General features: G+C 40.3%; 1 protein-coding gene across 1 annotated transcript in view; it reads left to right on the forward strand.

Annotated features, from left to right (window-relative positions):
- riox1 (ribosomal oxygenase 1) overlaps positions 1-12,301 on the forward strand; it is a 50,608-nt gene extending 38,307 nt beyond the window's left edge. The window contains exons 10-15 of the mRNA XM_041182904.1: positions 2,348-2,452; positions 4,886-5,030; positions 8,075-8,195; positions 9,570-9,669; positions 9,902-9,988; positions 11,756-12,301. Coding sequence (XP_041038838.1) covers positions 2,348-2,452; positions 4,886-5,030; positions 8,075-8,195; positions 9,570-9,669; positions 9,902-9,988; positions 11,756-11,830 — 633 coding nt within the window. The 3' untranslated portion in view covers positions 11,831-12,301. The remainder of the gene's footprint in view (positions 1-2,347; positions 2,453-4,885; positions 5,031-8,074; positions 8,196-9,569; positions 9,670-9,901; positions 9,989-11,755) is intronic.
- Positions 12,302-17,122: the final 4,821 nt, after the last annotated feature.

Consider the following 17,122-nt stretch of genomic DNA (forward strand, 5'->3'; position numbering starts at 1 on the left):
TTAGCCATTTTCTAACATGTGATGAATGGCATCTCGTTCAGGAATTTGCTCTTTTACTCCAGTGATTATCCCCTCAGGAAGGCTTACTTCAGTTCTTTAGTTGAGTGCCTTAATCCATTATATAGTATGCTCCACAGACGCGCACACATCAGGATGGCTTCAGATTCAGTTCTTCATGTGTGCTGAGTTAACCAATATCAATGATGTACTCTAATTGGAGTCTGATCACAAATTAAAAGGGCAAGGGGTACTAGTAAAGTTTGATGCTCTCATATACTGTCTACTGAGCCCATTTTTTGCTTGTGTGTGTGTCCAGAACAATAAGACAGGCTTTGCTGATATGTGGTTGGATTTTACGGCGTGCACCTCCACCCCCAACCCACCAAGTGTATTTTTGGCAGTGGTGGCCACGTAAATTATGATGGGTAGGTAGTTTACCACTGACTCAGCCCCCAAAATATAGGGATTAGGTAAGGTACTCACTAGTCTGCCTGCTCTTAGACCTATTGGGGCCCTTAAGTGGCCAATTACAGACCTCAATCCACCTCCACCGCCGTAATATATTGGACAATGAAAGGCAGACAAGGGTGAGAAGGCTGTTTTTTTCACCAACATTGGTGAAAGAGCGGGATAGAAGCAGGGTGCATCTTTTGGGGAAGGGAGCCCTGTGTGCATCACGGGGATCCCTTTTATGCCTCCCCACCTGATCTCCAAAACTCTGCCCCACGCCCCCGCCTTACTCCCCATCCAAAAACCCCAGGACTTATCTGGGCCTGGCCACCAACAGTCCTCTTCGTGGGACTGTTTGCAATCCCAGCAGCGCCCACTACTCTCTTCTGGTGCTGCTAGGATGCAAGAGCTGATGGCCAATCGGTTTGGCTGGCGGGTCTAGAGGATGGGACTTCCTGCCACCGAGGAGCCGAAGTCCCACTCTGCTTGTTAAGGCCACCCATAGCATAATACCACTGAGGGGCGGGCTTTTTTAAAGTCGGTCGAGTGACTGACTTTTCTGACTGAGGAATATGCCTCCCTGGACAATTCAGCTTGTGGATTCCATGATAGAAAACCTTGCACATATTCACGGTCCAGTTTCACATCTGAATAATGCACACATGGGTGAGGCACTATTGCCAGCTCCTAGATAGACTTCTTCCTTCACTCTTCAGTTTGAAATAGTTTTGACCTGTAACTTGCTGGAAGTACGAGCTGATAACAGTGTGCTGTGGGCATCCGGGACCAGAGGGACCAAGAGTGCATCTCCTTAACCAATACGATTTAAGGATTGAGAAAGAAACAAGAATAATGGACAAGTGGGGTAAATTAGAGTGGGTGATTTCAAGTCAATGAAGAGTACAAAACAGAAGAGATTGAACTAAGAGAAGGGAAAAATGCCAAAGGAAAAGTAAGAAAAATATTGAAATTTTAAAACTTTCTTCAGAATTTATTATAAATAGAAATGAGATTGAGGAGTTTGTCCTCTCTCCAGGCCAAAGAGATTGGCTTTGCTTTAACAATTACCCTGTTGTTAAAGAGGTACTTAAGCCTTATTTTGAGTTTTTTTTACAAGTTTAATAGGCAATTAATGTGCAAATCCACGAAGTCATTAGAAATAACGGGAGGCTAAGGGTGAGATCCTGCTTGCGTGAAGAAAATGGCGGAGCAGCATAAATTGACCAGCAAGTTCTAGAGATTCGCAACTTGCGGCATTTCTCTTAATCCCCTGAAATTGCTATGCCCACTTGCATATTGATAACTGTGTACCGTTAATTGTTATTGATCCAGCAAGATTTGGCCCTGTATGTCCTAAGATAATTACAAGAGGTTTTGCTGTTTACTGTAAAACTGCAACTGTGACTACAGCAGCCTCCAGTGGCGAGAGTGGGCTATTGTAACATCACGGCTCATTGTCATGGATATTCTGAGGGACCACATTCCACAAAGCACATCCTAAACTATCAATCAGTGGATGTTTTCAGCCTTGATTGATGATTCTGTAATTACAAACATTAATGCTAAAGTGTGTGTCATAGCTTCCTATTTCATTATGATGATCTATTCACATCAAGTTGTATTAAGGTGAAGCCATGTCATATTTGACCTTGTTAGATTTCCTTCTTAGCAGGAAGATTGTCTCCAGATGTAACTAATCTATCTAAATGCAAATGATGTATGTGTTTTTAAATGTATTCACACTAGCATATAATAAATGCAGACCTTCCTGTTGAAATAATTTGTGGAATGTGAACAAGTGGGCTGGTCTTGAGCAGGCACATTTTCCGCCATTATTTTGCCTTTCATTTTAAAGAACAGTATCCTTAAAATATGCTTTGTTTTCTTTTTATTGCAGCTTTTTCCTGGTACCTTGGACTTAGCTATAGAAGATGATATGGAATTCCGTGAGGGCTTGCCCGTTGATTATCTAGAATATATGGGAGTGCAGAATTCTGAAAGGGTAACTGTCCACTTTTGCATTTCTGAGTTTTCAAGTCCTTGAGTTTTTTAATAGAACCAATGTTATCAGCAAAGCTCACAAACCAGTGTTTTAATTTGTCTTTTGACCTGTTGCTCTGTAACCTCTAGGAAGAAGGGGAGATTATTTTCCTTTTCTTTATATTTTTTCTTGAGTAGTGGGCAGCATTGGCAAGATATTATTTATTGGCAGTCTTTAGTTGCCGTTGGGATTGATCGTAAAATCATGAAAAAATAGGAGCTCCGGCGTTCAAAAGGGTCATAGCTGACCTGATTGTGGCCTCAATTCCACTTTCCTGCCTGCCCCCCTATCCCTTGATTCCCTTGTGTTAATTGTATGTTAATTATATTGTTATGATACACAGGAGAAGGGCATTGTTTAAGTAAGTACTTTCAGCGTATGTAAATAGGGAACAGCTGGGACACGGGGTGGGGGGCGGGGTGGGGAAGAGCATTGAGACTGAACAAAGTCAATAAACCAATTGGCATGGATTCTATAATCATCTTGCAGATCAAAAATGTGCCTAACTCAACCTTGAATATATTGAAAGGCAAGCACTTACTGTAGGGCTGGAGTAACATTTCGGTCAGACAAGTTAAGTCAGGTCTCTTCCATTTAGGACATTATTGAACCATCTAGTAGCCTTCAGAGTAATTTTTACTGGTACCGGCACAAAAGTTACCAAATTTATTGAATTTAGTTTCACAGCTGACAGCGGTGGGAATTTAATTTACAAGCTCTGGGTTTCTAGTGCATTACCATTGCTACTCAGCTACCAATTCAGTATTGTAAACAGAATTCCAGAAAAGTATGTAAGAGCAGAGGGACCTGGGAGTGCATGCACATCATATCTTTGAAGGTGGCTGGACATATTGAGAGTGTGGTTAGCAAAGCATATAGGATCTTGGCCTTCATAAATATAGGCATTGAGTACAAAAGCAGGGATTTTATGCTGAACCTAGATAAAGCTCTGGTTAGGTCCCAACTAGAGTATTGCATCCAGAGATTGGGGGGGGGGTTTAGTTACAAGGTTAGGTTGGAAAGGCTGCAGTGGTTGTTCTTGGAACAGAGGAGGTTGAGGAGAGATTTGATAGAGGTGTACAAGATTATGATAGTGTTAGATAGGATGGACAAGAACAACTCTTCCTGTCAGCTGATTGTACAAGAACTAGGGGACACAGTTTAAGATTTTGGGCAAGAGATGCAGGGAGAATGTGATGAAGAACTATCCATGATGGTGGTTGATGTGGAAATAATCAATAATTTCAAAAGGAAATTGGATGGGCACTTGAAGGAAGTAAACTTGTAGGGCTCCAGGGATGAATTGGGATTGTTGGACTGACTGGATTGCTGCACGGGGAGCCAGCATGGACTTAATGGGCTGAACAGCTGCCTTCTGTGCTGTAAATGACTCTTTGAGTAATGTTTCGATTGTTTTAACTGTAAAGTAAGATTGTAAGTGCACAGATTATATTGGATCCAGGCAGCAGGACAATTCAAGCACTTTCCCAAATCAGTTTCCATTTAGCCCTATTATGTATGATTTCTAAATCTCATCAAAAATTAAATGGTTACATTTGTCCGGTTTCAAACCTTTTCAGGTTGATTGGAACCAGTCAATACTATAAAAACATCATAATGTTGGAAGCATGAGAGGTTATTGTCCTCTCTTTGTGTGTGAAAATGTGAAACCTGCTTTGAAAATCAAAGACGTTTAATGTCAGAATTAACTCTGGCACAAAAAAATCTTCCTAATTCGTTGTCAGGAATGTGTCAGTTATAAAACTGAGCAATCGCAATCAGTGTGTCCTTGTAAGAGTTTTCCATATGGTTTCCAAATGAGAGCCAAATTATTTTCCCTTCCCTGTTCTTGTGCTGGATAAATGCCACATCCTTTGGAAAAAATCCTCTGTACTGTTTGTCAGATCAGTTGTCAGTATTGTCTTGCTGTAGGTGCTTTCCGGGTGAAGCTCTTTTGATCTTTTATATAAAGATTTTAACTTTTCTTCCAGTACAGACAACTTTTCAGCTTTTATTTTCAATAGCAGTCTCAAGGCATCAATGAGTTGTGGTATAGTTGTATTTCCACGACCAGAGAACTTTTTTTGTCATCCATTTGAAGTGTATGCTCTTTGTGGCACAATTCCACAAGTCTCAACTACCCTTGAACATCTTGTGTGAGCCTTGAAATTGAGGTTTTGTTGGAGATGGAGAGAGTAGCTTAACCATGCTTGATCATAACTTAACCAGCACAACAGTCAGCAGCACCTGATAGCTGTGCCTTTTCACTATTTTGCAGATATTTTTATTATAGAGAGAGTGCTGGTATTGGTCAGGCGTACCTTGCCAGTGCAGGCCCAGGCTTTAAATTCTGCAACTGTAAACACTTGACTGCATCTGAATTTTCTTTTTCAGGAAGATGACCCACGGAGGGAAACATTTAATAAAAAGATATATAATTTAATGAGAAAGTTGCTCAAATATGCACCAATTGATGCAGCTGTTGATCAGAAAGCCAAAGATTTTATCCATGACTGCCTACCCCCTGTGCTTACAAAAGGTATTTTGCTTATTTTATTAATTGTTGTATTTTCATGAGGGTTAGGGTGGCAGAGTCATTTGAGACCTTGGGGTGGTCATCCCTGCCCTTTGTAGGTTGAACCAGACCCAGATAAGGATCCTATGCTCAGGGTTATGAGCCATGGCCAATGATGGAACCAGTGGATTTTTGGAGGTGAATGTGGAAGAGCCAAAACCTTGAGGGACAACAGCTGCTTACAGGAAGAGGATATTTGGGAAGAGGACTTGTGTTTTCTTTAAATACACACGAGGAAGGCAACGGGAAATGACCTCATACTCTTTGTCCTAGTTGTATTGCTTAACTGAAGAGGAAGTGGAAGATCACAAGACGTGGAGCAATGAGCAAAGAACCCACCCTTAGGCAGATCACCACTACATTTTCATGGACTGGGAAAGAGTAATAATACAAATTTAGCCTTCTATCAATGAGCAGCTATCGAAACGAGGATACCAAGGGCACGCTGTTCCTTTAACATTTTGTCACTTTACCTCAAAATAACCATTTAACCACATAGTTTTCCTCACCTTCTGATGTCATAAACAGTTGATCTTTAATGCTGCAAACCTGAAAATGTTCCCAGTTTTAATACTCCCATTGTTCCTTCAAAAGAGAAAATAAAAGATGAGAAAAGACTATTTGATCTATTGAGCTCACCCAGCCAAGCATCCAACGGCTTTGAACTTCCCCTTGATTTTTGATTTTTAACCTGGTAGATTATTGGAAGTGTTTATCATCCTTTAAGGAAAGACAGTTTTCATAAGACCTGTTTTAAAATGTTCTTTTCACTAACACCTTATTTCCTCTTGTTCTGTTGGACTGACTGGCAATGTAATATTCTGGTTCACCTTACCTGTGACATATAATATCTTGTATATTTTGAACAAGTCACCCTTTTGACTACTGTCTCTCTAGATTGTAAAATTGATGCTTCTCATACTTTTCCTCATAGTTTATCCTCTTTGGATCACTATCTTTGTCATCTGAATATGTATGTCCCTTTAAATTGTGCTGTCAGAACTACTCACCATTCTAAGGTCTAATCATAAGGTTTATCCTATTGAATAACGATCCATTCATTCACCCATTACCTTTTTTTGGTGGGGAAGACACAGGTTTTATTGCTCAATCCTCGTAGGTGATATTGGAGTCCTGTGTCATTCTACTGGCTTGGCTACTACTGAAAATGTATTTTTCTGCCAAGTAAAATTTAGAGACTAACTGCCAAGATTTTGTAAATGGCTGGCCAATGGCTGCATGTACAAACAAGAGGGTGATGGGCAGATGTGTGCTATTTGGTTTAGGATTAGGACTTTGGAAGTTGATAGGAAAGGTCTCACTTGAGATCCTTAAAAGACAAAATCTAAGATAGTGAAACTAGGCAAAGGAAGGACTGAACAGGAGGTTGCAAAGTTCACACAGGAGAGAGAGAACAATGGAGCTGTCTTGCAGCCTCTCAGGCTAGTTTACTTATGCCATGAACAAAGAGTTAGTCTAGTGTCTTATTTTGAAAGAAAGCTGTAACCACATTTCTGCTTGCCACTAAGGCAATGTTAAACTAGCTTGCCTTTCTTTAATGTAAACTACTTATTCACAAATATTGTACCAACAATATACAGAAAATATATCTGGTTGAACTTACTGAAAAGGGAGGAGCCTTGCAAACACTATTGAGGTGATGTAAATAGCGTCTTGATGTTGATGCTATTTTATCCCCAGTAAATGTGTCCTAGGCCCAACCATATTCAGCTGCTTCATCAATGACCTTCCTTCTATCATAATGTCAGAAGTTGGGATGTTCACTGTGCAATCTTCAATGTTCAACACTATTCGCAACTCCTCATTTACTGAAGCAGTCCATCTCCAAATGCAGCAAGAACTGGACAATATCCAGGCTTCCACTGAAAGTGGCAAGTAACATTCGTGCCACACGAGTGCCAGGCAATGACCATTTCCAACAAGAGAGAATCTAATCGTTTCCCCTTGACATTCAATGGTATTACCATTGCTGAATCCCCCACTGCCAACATCCTGGGGGTTACCACTGACCAGAAACTGAACTGGACAAGCCATATAAACACTGTGGCTACAAGAGCAGAACAGAGGCTAGGAATCCTGTGGCAAGTAACTCACCTCCTGACTCCCCAAAGCCTGTCCACCTTCTACAAGGCACAAGTCAGGAATCTGATGGAATAATCTCCACGTACCTGGATGAGTGCAGTTCCAACAACACTCTAGAAGCTTGACACCATCCAGAACAAAGCAGCCCACTTGATTGGCACTCCTTCAACAAACATTCGCTCCTTCCACCACCAATGCACAGTAGTTGCAGTGTGTACCATCTACAAGATGCACTGCAGAAACTCACTAGGGCTCCTTAGGCAGCACCTTCCAAACCCACGACCACTACCATCGAGAAGGACAAGGGCAGCAGATACATAGGAACGCCACCGCCTGGAAGTTCTCCACCAAGCCACTCACCATCCTTCCTTAGAAATATATCGCCATTCCTTCACTGTCGCTGGATCAAAATCCTGGAACTCCCTCCCTAACAGCACTGTGGGTGTACTCACCAGTTCAAGAAGGCAGCTCACCACCATCTTCTCAAGGGCAGTTAGGGATGGGCAATAAATGCTGGCTTAACCAGTGATGCCCACATCCCATAAATGAATTAAAGAAACAGAACTATTAGTTAAGCGACTACCTGTGTTTATCGTCAATTACACATCATAATGTAAGCATAGCTTTTTTTCCCCTAACCTTTTCCTCTCGCCCCATCTCATGAAAGAATTGCCTTCCCTTAGAGTGCTTTGTGAGCCATTGGTAATTACAAAACATCTGCTTGGTAGCTCATTTATGGAAAATGCAATTGTTGGAAAGCATTTTCTAACTATTTCTGTGCAAAGATCAAGTTAGATTAAAGATCAGCAATGTTCAGGCTCAGCCTGAAATAGCACATAATGTTCTGTATACAAGCAAAACCTGCATCTTTCCAATGTTAAAGGCAATTGGGTTTTCTCTCCTAGAGGAACTAGCATGCACTGTGTACAGTGCACCAGCCCGATGGAGAGATGGTGGGCCACGCAACATTGTTCTGCAGATACGAGGAAGCACCCGGGTACGAATGCTTCGCAGTAACATTGCCAGGTCTCATATTTCTACTTGTTTTTCTTTACAACATGTTTCAGAATAATAGCACTGTGAAATCTCATCAATTGTGCATTTTCTGGATTTGCCTTGGCACATGATATCAGTGCATCTACTGGGACTTCAGTAATAGCGTGGCATATCCTATTAAGAAGTAATGAGCAGAGGGAAAATTTAATTTTATAAAATGTACTCCCACTATAATAGAATTGTTACGGTGCAGAAGGAGGCCATTCAGCCCATCATATTTGCACTGGCTCTCTGAGCATTTTAACTTAGTGCCATTCTCCTGCCTTTTCCCTGTAACCCTGCACATTGTTACTATTTAAATAATTATCCAATGCCCCCTTGAATGCCTCAATTGAACCTGTCTCCACCACACTTCCAGGCAACGCATCCCAAACCCTAACTGCTTGCTGTGTGAAGAAGTTTTTTCTCACCTCACATTTGCTCCTTTTGCAAAACACTAAACTGTGCCCTCTGGTTCTCGATCTGTTTATGAGCAGGAGCAGTTTCTCCCTGTTTACTCTGTCCAGATCCCTCATGATTTTGAAAACTTCTATCAAGTCTCCTCTTAGCCTTCTCCTCTCCAAGGAAAACAGACCCAACTTCTCCAGTCTCCCATCATAACTGAAGTGCTTCAACCCTGGAACCATTTTCGTAAACCTCTACTACACTCTCTCCAATGTGTTCACGTCCTTCCTATTGTGTGACGCCCAGAACTGTACACAGTAATGCAGCTGAGGTCTAACCAGTGTCTCATATAAGTTCATCACAATCTTCCTGCTCTTGTACTCTGTGCCTCTGTTAATGAAGCCTAGAATACCGTATGCTTTAGAAACAGCTCCCTCCATCTGCCCTGCCATCTCTAATGACTTATGTACGTATACAACCAGGTCTCTTTGCTCCTGCACACAATTTAGAATAGTATCCTTTATTTTATACTATCTCTTCATGTTCTTTGTACCAAAGTGTATCATCTCGCACTTCTCCGCATTGAACTTCATTTGCCACCTATCTACCCAGTCCACCAATGTGTCAAAGATCTTTTGAAGCTCTACACTGTCTAATAATGTTCAAAGCTGCTCAAAACTTTCTGACAGGAAATACTAATCATCGGAAATTCCAATGCATCTTTTCCAATTTAGGGGCTAAAAAGTTTGATCAGTCATTTTTGAATAATATGCAGGGTTACAGGGAAAAGGCAGGAGATTGATACTAAGTTAAAATGCTCAGAGAACCGGTGCAGACACGATGGGCCGAATGACCCCTCCTACACCGTAACGATTATGTGATCTGTGACTTTTCATTCTTTGATTTGAACAAAGAATGCTCATTTATATAGGATTGTCTGCTTTGCTTGTCCCCTCATAGATTATGTGGTGAGGATGGCAGCATACTGCTGTACTACACAATAGAAAATTCCAGAGACTACCACAAGGAGGAAGAAAAATGCATAGAAATAGATCCAGAGGTAAGGTGAATTGTCCCAAGTTCATTTGCAACAATGTAAAAAAAATGGCTTTTATTTTCAATGAAGTTTTCTTTCAGTTTTTAGTCACCTGTATAGAATGGCCAGAAAAATTGCTGGAGTGCCTTACTAGTCTGTGTTTATTTCCTCTTGGTAATATGTTGATTGTAGGTAGAAGGTGCATAAAGAACTGATTTATTTCTGCAAGCATAAAATGTTCATATTTCTCTTTCAGCTTGCTGATGGTGTAGAACTCTTGCTTTGCTCATACCCTCAATATATAAAAGTTGATAGCCTTCCAGCTGGAAATCTGGATGACAAGGTACAAAATCTCTCGGGTATGGTAGAGTTCAAACCCAAGAAATATTTGCTTGTATGGCCTATGCTAAGTTATCTGACCTAAGCTGAGATGGCACCAGCTGTGCCACTATAAGGAATTGGGTAGGCATTTACATAGAATTGCATAGAATAAAGAAGGTTAAAGGCTGATCCAGGAGGTGTTCAAAACTGTGAAGGGTTTAAATAGAGTAAATAAGTAGAAGCCAGTTTCCTGTACAAAGTAGGGTCAGTAACTAGAGGACACAGATTTTATAAAAATTGGCAAAAGAATCGAAGATGAGATGAGAATTTTTTTTGACGGTGATTTGTGATCTGGAGTGCACTACCTGCAAGGCTGGTGGAAGATTCCATAATTTTCAGAATTGAACTTGAAGGCAAACATTTTTGGAGGCTGTAGGGAAGGAGCAGGAGAGTGGGACTAATTGGATAGCTCTTTTAAAGAGCTGGCATCAGCACTATGGGTTGAGTGGCTTCTTTGTGCTGTATCACTTGATGAACGTGTCTTGGTTGTGATATACTTTTTTCGCAGATATGTGGCATTCAGGTGAATTGTAGTATTTCAACTACTCACCCAGTTAAGATCAGGGGAGCAGTTAAATATGTTTCTAATTGCCTGATAACTTAGTGAAGCTATGATGATCTTCACTACCAAAGCCCTCCATTCCACTTAAACAATAACACTGTGTCAAAGCTGTTTTATTTTGTAATTTTCAAACAGTCCTGTAAGTATATGAAGATAAATTGGAGGAGCTAGGACTGTTTCCCTTGGAAAAGCTGTGAGGGGTTTTGATAGAAGTATTCAAAATTGAGGGGTCTGGCCAGCGTAGATAGGGAGAAACTGTTGCCAATTGTGAAAGGACCGAGAATTAAAGTAATTGGCAAAAGAAGGAAAAGCGACGAGAGGAAATCCCTTGTCATGCGGTGAGTGAGGTTAAGATCTGGAATGTACTACCTGAGAGTGTGGTGGAGGCAGGCTCAATTGAATCATTCAGAAGAGAATTAGACTTATTGAAAAGGAAACAATGTGCAGCGTTATGAGGAGAATGCACTAATTGCTCATTTGGAGAGCTAGTGCAGACACGATGAGCCAAATGGCCTCCTGCATTGTAACACTTCTGTGGTTCTGTGATTTGTATTTTTGTGTAGGAAACCTTTTTTTTCAGTAGGAGTGTATATTGTTTTTATTTATCCAACCATCACCGATCAAACCCTTGGCTGACCCAAGTTGGTATTTATGTTTTGTGAATGAATGTTGCGACAGTGCAGATTTTTGTCAATGATATGATGCAATGACTTCATTAATTTTCTTTGTCGGTGTATTTTCTCCCCTACTCTTTCCTAAAGTTGTTGACTGTTTTGGGGGAAGGTTGTTTCCATAGACTTTGATTGCCCTCCAGCACCTTGCCCTGTGGCTGTTAGACACACGTGGACCTTGACAATTAGGTGTTAACCAACTGTTTAGGCATGCAGGGTGTGGTCCACACAAATCCTTTTAGCTCAGTAGCGATCTGTGGTGAAAACCCAGCTAACCAGAGATGCTGAGGCCAATTACACCAATTACTGTCATTAAGGCAGCTAACCTGACACAGTCTAGGGGATTAAGCCCCTGTACTTTTGTATGGAGTGGCTATTCACTAGATAAATTGGCTTGAGCCATCAGGGAAGTTCTCAATAAATGTCTTTTTATTCACAAAGAGGGAAAAAAATCATTCTTAACCATCCAACCTTTGTGCTTTCCTTCTTCCCACAGATCTCTTTAGCTGCTGCCTTGTACGAGAAAGGTCTACTAATGACTGAATATCCATTGCTGCCTAAGAGGGACTAATCTTTTACTAGGAACTGGACCTTTTAAACGAGTTTCATATCCAGTTATAATCTATTACAAAGTTAACATATAATTGTTCATTGTACAAAATACTTTAATATCAGATTTGATTTAAATAGGTTTTTTTTCAGTCTGACTTGTCCTAAAACTTGCCCTTTTTTATGTAACAATTGGTTTACATCCAAAAATGAAGCAAGACCATACCGACTACTGAGGAATGAATGCCTTGCTAACTGTAATGACTGTGTATTCAATGATTTGTGTCTTTACACAGCTGCTATTGAAGTATCCTATGTATTTTGCCGTACTTTCTATGCGCATATACAGCTAAACATTTAGATTTTGTGAAGTAGAGATGTGCAGAACATGCAGATGAGCATTTGAATTATGGTTTTATAACTGATGCCACAATGTGAGGGGGTGACAGAATGCTTTGAAAAAATAACTATTAAAACAAATTATGTAACTTTATTTCTCGGTTTCATACCTCTGTGGATGGGGGAAAGGAATGACGAAGCACACTTCAAAAAGTAATAATTTCCTTGAAAATTTGCACTCCATATGTTTGAAAGGAGACATTTGAAGGGCTGTGGGGAAAGCAGGGGTATGAGACTATTTGGATAATGCTTGGGAAGAGCCAGCAAAGCCATGATGGGCCAAATAGCTTACGCTGTATGATTAAATGTATGCCAGCTCAGTTATTTGAATATGACTAGCTGGCTGCATCATTAATAACTGCTAAAATGGAACAATGTACATAGAGTACATCTGCCTGAAACATGATATATAGTTTCCCTCGCACAGCTTGACAAGTGGCTAGTAAGAAGAAAACCTCCCATTTATAGAGATTTTCACATCCTCAAGATGTCTGAGTGCTTTAAAACCACCAAGTTACTTTTTGTGAAGTACTTTATTTGCTATGCAGGCAACCCCAACAGTCAGCATGTGCACAGCATGGCCCCACAAACAGCAGTAAGCTAAATGACAAGTTAACCTGTTTTAATTGATGATATTTGAGGGATGAACGTTGACCAGGACTCTGGAAGATTTCCCTTGCTCTTCATATTATCATGGGATCCTTTACATCTACCTAATCAACAGATGATTGTCTTAAACAAAAACAAAAATCCCTGGAAAAACTCAGTAGGTCTGACAGCATCTGTGGAGAGGGATGCAGTTGACGTTTTGAGTCCGAAATGATTGAGTCGAGATGATTATATTGATTTGATGTCTTATCCAAAAGACAGCACCTCTAACACTCCCTCAACTCCTTGAGCACTCCCAATGCTGAAAGATCAGCTGAGATTGCATGTTCAAATACAGGAATCCTGGCTTGGGGTGACAGCAAAACCACTGAGTCAAGGTGACACTTTGCATGTGAGACTTTACCCCTCCAAGTGCCAGTACCTGTGATATTGGCATCCAGTATAGGGGCTAGGATTGCAGACCCTGACCCCAGCCCAGGAGCACTATTCGATTGCACTGTCCTTGTTGGAATTACAGCTGAGATAAGTTAATTCAGCAGCAAATTGGGGGATCAAATATGGTTCAACCTGATTTACTCACAGGTTGGAGCCATTAGGCAAGCCTTATGGAGGGTATTATTGTTCCTAAATGGAAATGGCTGCTGAAAGAAATTGCAGGTTTCTTAAGTATTCAAAAACCTATATGGGAAGCAGATAATGAGACATTGGTTCATTAGGAAACTAGGAACCATTCAACCAGATTGTAATCCAATATCTAAATATAGTACAACAACTTGCATTCATATAGCGCCTTGAACTTTTAAAACACTCCGAGGCGCTTCATAGGAGCATTATCAAACAAAATTTGAAACTTCAGCAGCGTAAGGCGATATTAGGACAGGTAACCAAAAGGAAGAGGTGAATTTAAGAAGCATCTTAAAAGGGGAGATTTATACAGGAATTCTAGAGATTATGGCCTAGAAAGCTGAGGCACAGCCGTCACTGAGCAGGGAATGAAGTTGGGGATGCAGAAGTGTCCAGAATTGAAGGAAGGAATGCAGATTTCTCGGAAGGTTTTAGAGCTGGAGGAAGTTAAAGGTAGGGAGAGGGCAAGGCAGTGGAGGGAGTTAAACTTGGAGAAGAGAATTGTAAAGTCGGAGCTTTGCTGGACCAGGAGCCAATGCAAATCAGCAAGCTTGTTACAGGTTGGGGTACATGCAGCAGAGCTTGTTTACAGAGGGTGAAAGATGGGAGGCCAGCCTGGAGAGAATTGCAATATTCAACTGTGGAGGTAATTGATGAGGGATCTAGTAGCAGGTGAGCCAAGGCAGAGGCTGACACAGGCAATATTATGGTGAAATATCAACGGATAATTGAGGATATTACAAAGCTGGGTGTGAAATCCAAAGCATAATGTAGGGAATGCAGTCGGGCCATTTTGACATTTGCCGAATGGCTTTATTTTAAAAATGTGGAAAATTAACTTATAGAAATCACAGAAATGTGAACACAGAAGGCCATTCAGCCCATCATATTAGTTCTGTTTCTAGCTCCACATCAGAGCTGTCTTTTTGAATGTTTATCCGCCACTCTAAACTATTTCCCTCAAGTGAATCAAATTTTCTCTTCAATGATTGATTTTTGCTCCTAAAGTGATTTGTGATATTGCATTCACTATCTGAATTCCACTTTGTGAGAATACTTGATATAATTGTCCTAACAATAGAGTTTCTTTGAACCTTCCACTTGAGAGCTGGGTACCTTGGAGCAATATCAAGAGGAACACTTTCAAAAGCGTAATGAGAGCGTAACATTAATAACCTTTTGGTTCTGTTTCCTTATGGAATGGGTTAGACTTAATTTAGTCAATATTTACTCCATTGACCATTCAGTAAGAAACTGGACAGGTCCGTGCTTCAGCAGAAGGAGATATGTTTGACATGAGCAGATGATTAGACCTAGTCTTGGAAAAAGATGTTGGGAGGTGAGAGGATCATCTATTGATGGCCATTTATCGACCCCTCCAGGATTTTACCAGTGTGGAACGGCCCCTGCTGTGTGTTGAGGCTCCCAGCTATATTGAGATGGCTTCCCTGGGGGAGACCTTCCTTTCTAGAGGATCCCAGCACCAATGATCACCCAAAGCATGCCAGTAAAATCCCCGGTCTTGGAGTCGGAGTGAGCTAGATAATGTTTCACCTATGTGTTTTAATTAAAGCACATTATTTACAAAATGTCTTACAAAGTTAGTTGCTTGGTAGCACTGAAGTTGAGTATTGCTGAAAAATGAGAGATACTTTTCATGTTGCACCAATCAGGACAGATTCACAAGAATACCGATTACAGATTTGTTTGCCCCTTTTTATTAGATTCATTGCTTTCTAAGAGCTTTTTGCTTCTTATTCTCTGGGTATCAGGTTTTCTGTTTCTGAAGCTTTCTCTTTTGCACTTTTTTCCAGTATTGTAGTGGGACTCGCTGTCCTGTTTTGTGAGTGCATGTATTCATAGTAGGATAAATATCCATCTCTGTCAACGTCATCCTTTTCCAAAACTTCATCTGTCATTTCTGTGCCAAAAGAAAACAGTGGGAATATGATAGAAAAGCAGGCCAATTGATGGAGCAAAATCAACTTTGTACTGCAAACGTAGTTCTCTGTTTCAGGAGACTGAGATCCCAGGGAAGTTAAAGCTAAAATTTCTTCAACTTGGTTTAATGTTTGGAGGTGAGATTTGGCTTGGTAATTGAATAGCAGTTTAAATTACCTGATTTTTTTTTTTAAGATCACGGCAGGTATCAGCAATTCCAAAATCGTGTGAATTTAAGTGCTAAGTACTACAGGAAGTGTGCACTGTACACAAGGCAGGATGGAGTTCACCTTTGAGTACAATTGGAAATCCAAGTGCAAATTGCACTCGACACTGTATTTCTGATTTTTTTTTGTTTCCTGTATTGATTTTAAGGTTCAAGTTTCCGTTCAAACTAATTTGTATAATCACAGGTGTAAGATCATCCATCAGCCAGCTCAGTCAGGCAGCGTTTAAAAAAAAGTACCTTGATATATTTAAGAGCAGTAACCTGGTGCAGTCTTATTAATTGAACTGAAAATGGGTTTATCACAAATACTATAGATTTTTAAAAAAATGTCTAGTTCACCACCTGAGGGTTTTTAAATAACTAAAATTACTTTTAAAAAATGTAATATAGTCATTTACTAGTTTAATTGATGTACAGTAGTCAGTTTCTTAGTAAATTAACTATTTTTCAGTTAAAACGTTTTAGTGTCCCTGTGCCTGTAGAACACAGCTTAAATATAAAAGTGCCCTTAAAAGCCTTCAAATAGGCACAATTCAAGAAAACTTGCCTTGGTGATTAATTGGATCTGGGGCTGTGGTTAGTTTTGCGGGTACATCCGGATTCTCACCCTTTTTAAAACCGACGCAAAAGCCTACAGGAGTTCGACTTGAGCTGAACATTACCTGCACTCGAAATTTCCACATACTTTGCACTGGCTTGGCCAATTTTGGGCAAATCGCTCTGGAAAAAACCAGTGCAATCTTGTGAAAACTCCATCCCAAGTTTTTAAAAATACAAGAATATTTCTTGTGTTGCTTTATGGTAAGTTGGATGACCTGCTTTTTTTTCTGTTCTAGGGTGAGGAAAGTGTTGTAAAAATAAGGATGGCACCAGAAGAAGCTTACATAAAATGCAAGATTTTTAATATAGATAGGCAATAATCTAGGGGCTGGGGCTGAAGCAGCTCAATCTCATCCTAAACTGATGTGAGCCAGGGTTTGAATGATTTTGCTGCACAGCCAATCATGAATCTTAATTTCTGAATTATACCTATTAGCAATTTCATCGTGTCTGCTGCTGAAAAGGAAGCCAGGGTTTCTTGAAGAGAATCTTCCAGTGCGGTCATTATTTCCAGGCCATCCAAGAGCATATTTTTGTCAAAATCATGCAGGCTGCAAACAGGGAGAAGAGTTATTAGGGGCACGAACGAATGAATTCAAGGGCAGAAGTCATTTCTACCAAGTGTCCAGCAAAGTTAAAAGAATGCTCCAAGGAAAGGTTACGTTAAACCTATTTGTGAAGCTTTCCTTTCTGCCTGGATGGTCATAACGTAATTTTAATCTTGCGCGGTTATATTTAATTTTTTTTAGTCTTTTGCAGGAAGGTCACATATTTAAGGCTGTTTCAATGGTTGTATTTAAGGTATTGCAGTGCCTAGAATTAACCTATGAAATGGGGATACTAGTGATTTTGGCATCTTATCATACTGGTGCACACTGCCAGGAAATCACTAAAAATATTCATATATTTATA

This window comes from Carcharodon carcharias, chromosome 2 (genome assembly GCF_017639515.1).
Source record: "Carcharodon carcharias isolate sCarCar2 chromosome 2, sCarCar2.pri, whole genome shotgun sequence".
In the NCBI taxonomy this organism is placed as follows: Eukaryota; Metazoa; Chordata; class Chondrichthyes; order Lamniformes; family Lamnidae; genus Carcharodon; species Carcharodon carcharias.